General features: G+C 38.7%; 1 protein-coding gene across 1 annotated transcript in view; it reads right to left on the bottom strand.

Moving 5' to 3' along the window:
- Positions 1–1,362: 1,362 nt before the first annotated feature.
- LOC119479288 (caveolae-associated protein 1-like) overlaps positions 1,363–8,265 on the bottom strand; it is a 35,835-nt gene continuing 28,932 nt past the window's right edge. Inside the window, exon 2 of the mRNA XM_037754699.1 lies at positions 1,363–5,118. Within this exon, the coding sequence (XP_037610627.1) occupies positions 4,291–5,118 (828 nt within the window). The 3' untranslated portion in view covers positions 1,363–4,290. The remainder of the gene's footprint in view (positions 5,119–8,265) is intronic.

Here is an 8,265-nt window from a genome sequence, read left to right as displayed (position 1 = left end):
TGTTGTTTTCTTGCAGGAAGTTGAGCAATATGTGAAACCACTTTCAAATTTGACTTAGAAAGAAAAGGCTATTAAGACCCTCAGTAGGCCTATATGTAGGTTTTAATATATTTATTTAGTGTGATATACCCCTGGTTCTTTTCTTATTGTTATACTGAATGTTCATTTGTTTACTAAAGAAAGAAAGTAGCGATAAGTAGCCAACTAGTGTAAAATAACATGACGTCGTGGGTTGGTTTTCCTCCTGTCCTCCACAACTTTTTGAGTCACCAGCCACCTCTGGATATATGAAATTATGTATTGCTCTGCTTTTCAGTTGTTGAGACCTGTGGCTGATGATAATTCCATTGTCCTTTGAATATGATGAATACACAGTTGCCTTGGGTTGTAGACAATTACTTCTAAGACTGGACACCGTTGCTTATTGATATCATGAGATATGTATATAATATGGTCCTTGTGGAAATAAAGACCTGTGATTTCACAGTGACAATAAAAAAAAAAAACTACTGTGGGAGCAAAGAAAAGTGAGCAGATTCTACAATTTTTTGCCTTTTTTCGTTCCACCTCTCCAACATTATGAGAATGTTTCTATGTGCATCTGGTGACAGTGAGCTTGTTAGACTTTAATATGAGCTACAACTATAATTTCCCATGACAAATGACAACTATGGTCAAATAGAAAACATTAGAATAGAAGAATGACCAAACTAGAGAGCAAATGTACTACGGAGCATTAGGGCCACATTGAAGGAAAAAACATCTGAGATTTCCAGAATAAAGTCATAATACGAGAATAAAGTCATAACTTCACGAGAAAAAAAGTCGTAATTTTACGAGAATAAAGTCGTAACTTTACGTGAAAAATTCTTAATATTACGAGAATAAAGTCATAACTTTACGAGAATAAAGTCATAACTTTATAAGAAAAAAAGTCGTAATTTTACGAGAATAAAGTTGTAACTTTACGAGGGAAAAAAAATAACACGTAAATGTATTACTTTATAATTTTATGACTTTATTCTCAATACTACGACTTGTTTTTTCGTAATATTATGACTTTATTCTCGTAATCTCAGATTTATTTTTTTCCCTCAATGTGGCCCTAATACTCCGTCGTACCGTCGTACCATAGACCTACAACAATGATAAATAAAATTGAAAATGTAAACAAAAAAACAGTTATTCATTTCCATTTTTAAAAATCCACAGGGAGCCACTGGAGAGGAGCTATAGAGCCGCATGCTGCTGACCCCTGGCATAGATCATACAGGGCAACTGCAAACAGGTTTTGTAATCAACAGGGTTTTCTTGTGTCTAGTCCTTCACTTTTTCTTCCAACATTCAATAAAACACAGAAACTGTGAACCAAATAGCTTTTATTAATTAAATCATTAGTGGTTAAGCAATGAAACATTATACAGAAATCAGTAACCAACGAAACAAAAGCATGGAAACAGTTACGTGTGAACTACATTTTATGTTCCATTCAACTATAGGCCTCAGCACATCTGCATGTTGTTATTGCTCTGACAGACATGGCATTGTTAATCCACTTTGAAGGGGCTGAGCATTCAACCACACACAATTCTCTTGTATCAAAAAGCTAAAATATTTTATTAATCAGTCATTACATATGAGAGTGTCGATGTCATTTGTTGCACTGTGAAATCTGTGCAAACATCAGAATGATTTGGCACGAGAAAGCTGTTCTAAATACAGAAGATGTGCAGGCGGCAGACGGTAAATAAAATCAAGATGCATTATGATCTGCATTGGCAGTGATTCACATTATGTACAAATAAAAAACACAAATAAAGCTGTGATGTGTCATAATGTGAACTTTGACAGTTCAAATACTGTGGCGATGTGGTAAACTTTGGCAACAGTTATATAAAACTCTATGTTCTCTGTCTGCCTCTGTGTTAGCCCTTTGATAGACTGTTGACCTGACTTCAGCCCAAAGTATGCTGGGATAGGTTCGAGCCCCTGCTGCCCTGACCAGGATTAGTGCATAGGTGGATGTCAATTTATTCTGAATGAGCTAGAAAATGTATTAATTAATTCTTGATTTAATTTTCAAAAAATACCACCAGTAGTGGTGAATATATAAAAGACATTCATAAACTTTATTACAAATATGTAAAGGGGCTGCACAGTGGTGCTCCGGGTCCTCCGGGTTCTCCGCTTTCCTCTGTAAATTGTCCCGTAGGTGTGAATGTGAGCGTGTTGTCTGTCTCTATGTGTCAGCCCTGTGATAGTCTGGCGACCTGTCCAGGGTGTACCCCGCCTTCACCCCCGTGACCCTGATAATGGTTGCAGATAATGGATGGATGGACAGAAAAGGTAAATGAGGAGGAAACCTGTGTGGAAATATTGAATGAAATGTTTTGTTTGTCAAGAGAACACTTGGAGATCTGGTTGAATGCACTTTTAATCTGGAGCAGAGGAAATTATAGTGAGATGACTGGACACTAGGGGTCAGTGTCATACCACAGCAATAACACACACTCTTATTTTGAAACTGTGAATAGACAGGTCCCGAGTGTACACCAGAGGTTACCAGAGGTTTGCGAGACTATAGCTGAAAGTATTGGTCCTTATCTCAGTTTTCTTTATGAAACACATCTTAGAATAGCACATAACACATTTTTAAGAAGAGAAAATAATTAAAGTGAATACCATCGGTGAGTGAAATGTAATGGGCCAATGGGTGAGCTGTCTCTGCCTTGCAGACCTTCATTTTCATGGGCACTGGTTATTCTTTGGCAGTAAAATGTTGCATAACAGTAAAGCATGCAACAAGAGTGTGCTAAAAACTACAACTATTAGGCTACATTCTGTCAGTAATGAAAGAAGGAAATGACATTGGCCAAGTGTAAATTGTGATCACATACAAAATCATACACAAATATTTAAACGTGAGCTCATCAAAACCTAGAAAATGACAACAGAATTTCTAAATAATGAGTAAATTAAGCAGAGATAAGATAACACGTCAGTATTTAAACAGCTGAACAACAAAGGGGGTGGAAGGAATACTTATGTATGTGTGGTAAGTAATACATATTAAGAATTTACGCATTTTAAGCACGAATATGTACTCAGTGTGTTTATGCATTATTTGGCCGTTGGGAATCTGCTACTCAACACTCCATGAGATCATTTTCTTTATGTTCAACAAATACTACTGACATTTAGTGGAGAGGAGATGATTCCTTTCCATGTGCTCATCCCACTAGCTGTGAGTTGTTGGGGTTTTGATTTAAAAAAAAAAAAATGAAACAGTAAAGGAAATGCTGTCAAATAACACTTTCTTTCTACGGGAATGATGGTGGCCCGATTTCTTCATCATGTCAGTTCTGCGATTGCTCCGCCTCCCTTCCCCAGCCAACAGCAAAGTCATTTTCAATTTCCTCTTCCCACTTTCTTTTTTAATTTCATGGTCATCTGCACCATCCAAACTCAAATGGACTCTAAACAACCCATGAAGTGCTTTTGAACATATGGGAAGATTTTCATTAAGCCCCTTTCTGACTTTAGAAGCACAAATCCCAACCTGTAGTCAAATAAAGGTGAAATAAAAGTTGTTGATGATAATGAATGAATGATAATTTTGTTTTTGTTTATTAACAACTTGGGTCTTATTTTTTGTAGTTTTTGCCATCATTCCTATTGGTAATAATAACATTGTCTTGACCAAGTTAACTGCTGAGATCTAGCCGAGTAGACTGTTGTCAGGCTATTAAATAGGTGTTATCAGTCGCTATAAGCCCCATAGATGTGGGTCAATAGGGACCTACTACACTCAATAGTAGGTTTTTATCATTTAGTCAAATGGTAATTTTTATTTGCCTAAACCTAAAGAAGTTTTAGTTTTGTTGCCTAAACCTAAAGAAACCTTTTCATTTGTGTTGAAAACGTGACTTTTCATTCAGTTTTTTGCATTTCACTTTTACAATGTAGTAGTAGTACTGACCCACATCTATGGTGCTTATAGCGACTGATAACGCCTATTTAACTGCTTTGTTAACCACCTATCTGATCGTCTGACTGACCCGCCAAACTTGTAGTGATGATGCCGTGTTCCCAGATCTCAGCTATTACTTTTGAGTACAAAGTTATCATAACTGATAGGAATAATGGCCAAAATGATGAAAATAAGAACCAAGTTGTAATCAACCACAATTATTCTTTAGCAATCTTCCCAATCCCCACATTAATTCCTTTTTGTACAAAAGACCTCAGGGGGGTTTATGTTAGGGTCTTGGCAGATTCCTTATTCTTTATCTAGTCGCTGTCTCTATCTCTGTCTTCATTCTCCTGCAGAGCATCCTCTTCATCCTCCTCAACCTCTTCCTCATCCCCTCCTCCATTCATCATCTCCATCTCGACCTCCACTGCGCCCTCCTCGACCTCCCCGTCCACTCCACCGAAGGGATCGATGTCCTGGGACACCTCCACCATCTCGGTGCCTTGGACCACCTCGGCGGCGCCCTCGCGGACTTTCTTGACATGGAAGGTGAAGGGGGGCACCTTGTACACAGCATTCATGGACCGGGCGTAAACAACGTGGTCTGGCGTGAAGGACTTCTTCACCTTATCACGGGATGTCTGCATCTTCTGCTTGTGCTCAGGGTTGACGGTCATCTGTGTTCCAAGCTTTCCCATCTTCTTCTCAATGTTATGACGTGTCTTCACCAGGTTGTCCTTGGTCTTCTGCCTGGTCTTTTGTAAATTATCCTTGGTTTTCTGCCTGGTCTTTTCCAGGTTGTCCTTGGTCATTTGTTTGGTCTTTTCCAGTTTCTCTTTGGTCTTCATTCTGGTCTTGTCCATCTTCTCCTTCGAGAAGACCGTCTTCAGATTTTGTACACGCTGCAGGCTGCTGCGCTTGATGCGCTCGGCGCGAGTCTCCTCGATGGCCTCCTCAATCACCACCCCCTCCTCATCTGACGAGAGGTCAATGTGGGGTTTGTCTGCCTTCTCTCCGTCTCCGCCCTCCTCCTCTTCCACAGTTTCCTTGAGCTCCAGCATGCTGCCTCCTCTGCTTCCTGACACAGACTCAGAAACCTTCAAGGATTTTGAGATGCTGAGTTTTGAAGGAACCTTCACTTCATCCTGTGGAGAAGAGAACATAAAGAATGTTAATGCAATTAGTGTTGCTGATGTGATTTAGTGAAGGCAGCAAGAAGATAATCTTGCTGAAATTAAAGTTTAAACATGAAATTATGGTCCAGGATGGCCTATCAAATTTTAGGCAGAGAAACATATATCTTGTAGGCACCAAAAGGTAAAAACACAACGTATAAAAGGTAGAAGTAACTGGGAAAGTCTCGAGATATGAATCTGCAGCAACTCCAACAGCTAGCACATGCTGTAATTAATGCACATATTGTGTTTTAAGTTGATGAACTTGCACATGTATATATTCATGTGTGTCCATTTGTGCATTTTTTCCATTCTCTTTCAATGTCCACAGGTACGTACAGGCTAACTGTGGTGAGGAACATGACTCACCAGTCAGGGTTTGCTACACAATAGAGGCCAAAACCAAGTGGAATCTGTAACAAGACTCCAGGGTTCACACATTTATGTCATACCAGAGGGAGACATGACAGAGAAAAATGTCTCAGAGACAAAGGAATGGAAACGTGGAAATGGAAATAGGTTCTGGGTTTTTCTGGGAGTTGGGAGCAAAGTGTTGAAGAGTTACGTAACAAAACTGCACTCACTTTAATAAGAAAAAGCAGTATACCTCAAGTTTATTTTATGGAGTATACTTAAGTAAAGGTCAAGTATATATTTCCCAAGTGTACTTTATGTAGTAAGTATACTAATATCAATGTACTAGTGGTATACTTATAAGTGTACAACTTTAATACTTCTTGGGACTAAATTGGCTCACTTTTTAGTTTATAAAAGTATACTTTTAAGTGTACTTTAAGTGTAAGAATAGTAAACGTTGAGTACACAACTAGTTTACATTTAAGTCAGATTTTTTACTGCAACTATACTATAAGTATACAGATAGTTTACTAGTTTTATACTTGTAAGTGTACTACTTCAATACTTCTTGGGGACTTAATAGGCCCACTTTTTAGTTTATAAAAGTATACTTTAAGTGTAAGTATTGTACTGATAGTTTACTAGTTTTAGCCCACTTTTTACTTTATGAAAGTGCACTTTAAAGTTCAATCTCAGTAAACTACTAGTTTAATAGTTTTTTATACTGCAAGTATATACTTGTAGCAGACTTTATAGTTTATGAAAGTGCATTTTGATGTATATTCAGTAAACTACTAGTTAAATAGTTTTTATATTACAGGTGTGCTAACTTATACTTTTCTTAAGTATCTCTTGATCAAAAGATTAAGTACAAGTATAAGCCAAGTATACTTAGACTTTTCTGTATACTTGTCAGTGTGAGCCAAGTATACTCAAGTCTACTTTTGTTAAGTATATCTCTGATAAGTACTTAAAAAGTCATCTGAAAGCATACTCTCTTATTTTAAGTTTAAAAGAAGTATACTAATAGCACACTTGAATAAACCTCCTCTTGGTAAGGGTATGCATAGTACACACACAAACACACACACACACACACACACACACACACACACACACACACACACACACAGACAGAAACACATTGGCTGGATGGAGAGGGGAGGAGAGAGCTCCACCATGTTCCCGTCAGGATCAAGGATAATTGAAGTTGTGTGGTATAATCGTGTTTCTCTCTGCAGGCTGACACATGCTCTGATTCTTCCAGATCTTTTATTCATCCAGAAACACCGTATTACCTGATTACAGATATGACTAACTACAGCAGGAGAGGGATGGTACAACAGTGAGACTTTGTTCTAGTTTATTTCTCCTGTAGTTTGTGGTAGATAACCCAATAACCCAAATAATGACAGTATGTTGAGTGTGCGTGTGTGTGTATGTGCCTATATGCATTGTGTACTACAGATATGGAAACCAGAGGTACAGTAAAGTCACATGAAAGTCTCAAGCGTTAGCTCTATCCTGAGTCATATCCCAATGAAGAGAGGCGAGTCGGTAAGTAGAGACCAAGTCAAGTCCAAGCCCTGAACTTTGTGTTTTGAGTTCTTTTTCCTTGTTACTGATAGAGAGTTCAATCATCCAATCCACCAAACAACTCAAAACAAGAGTCAATTCCAACAGGAGAATACACTGTTTACCATTGGCAGAGAATTTTGGCAAATTTTTCTTGGGCGCTACCCACATAATCAGCTGTGCTGCTCATCCCACAAATGCATGATCCTTACAAGTTGGACATCATTGTGAAGGTAAATAAACTGGCTTTCCAACCATATAAAATACAATGACCATTAGCATTGTAACAACAGAGAAATAATCGACCAATAACAAATATCCAAACGTTTTTATATTATATTGTATATATTACAACTATTAAAGAAATGGAATGTAAATTAATTTGATCGTAAAAATTGTTAATATAACTGCACCCAGCGACAGCGACTCCAACCTCAGTTTTGACTGAGCATGACTCCGGAGGGGCTTGGTATTTGATGAGTTGGGAGTGAGACCGGGTTGTTCCTTTGGGGCCACCACCAAAAATGTCTACTTGTACTCCAAATTGAATTGGCAGAGTGGCATGATTCTTAGTGAACAGGTTCCCGTTCCCCAAAAGATGGACCCATTCCAATTTGGACACTCCATGAGCTTACTACTAGCCTAACCCACAGGACCCCACTTTCCACACAATATTTCCATGCAATTTTGCTCACAGCATGAGCAATTTGGATTTTAATGACTCCATGACTTTTCCCCCTCAGGACAGAGTAGCCCCACTACATGCAAGGCTCTAAGAATAGCAGTTCCATCGTTCTGGGTGTAATGAACCCTGCCTCTATAGGGCCCACTAGCTTGGCTTTGGTTGATGTTTAGTCTTGTTACATAAAAGTTTTACACCTCCTATACAGAACACTATGCACCAAACACAAGTAAGTATGAGTCCCTGACCCCGGCCCGCCCAGATAAAGCATTCCTGCACAGCATCACTTAATGCTCTTCTCCTTCTTCCATCATCCATCCCTCCATTCCCCCTGGCCTTTCCATTTCCCATCAACCTTTTTCTTGACTTTCCGTGTCCGCATTGCAGATGAGGGAAGCCTTTCTTTCCCTTTCTCTTGCCTCATTCACCTCTTAAATACAATACTCCGACTTGTTAATGAAGGGATGGAAGGCGGTGTAAGGGGAGGGAGGGTTTCCTCTTTC

Source organism: Sebastes umbrosus, chromosome 20 (assembly GCF_015220745.1).
Source record: "Sebastes umbrosus isolate fSebUmb1 chromosome 20, fSebUmb1.pri, whole genome shotgun sequence".
In the NCBI taxonomy this organism is placed as follows: Eukaryota; Metazoa; Chordata; class Actinopteri; order Perciformes; family Sebastidae; genus Sebastes; species Sebastes umbrosus.
Note: the sequence above shows the minus strand (reverse complement) of the source record. Positions and strands in the feature narration are given on the sequence as shown.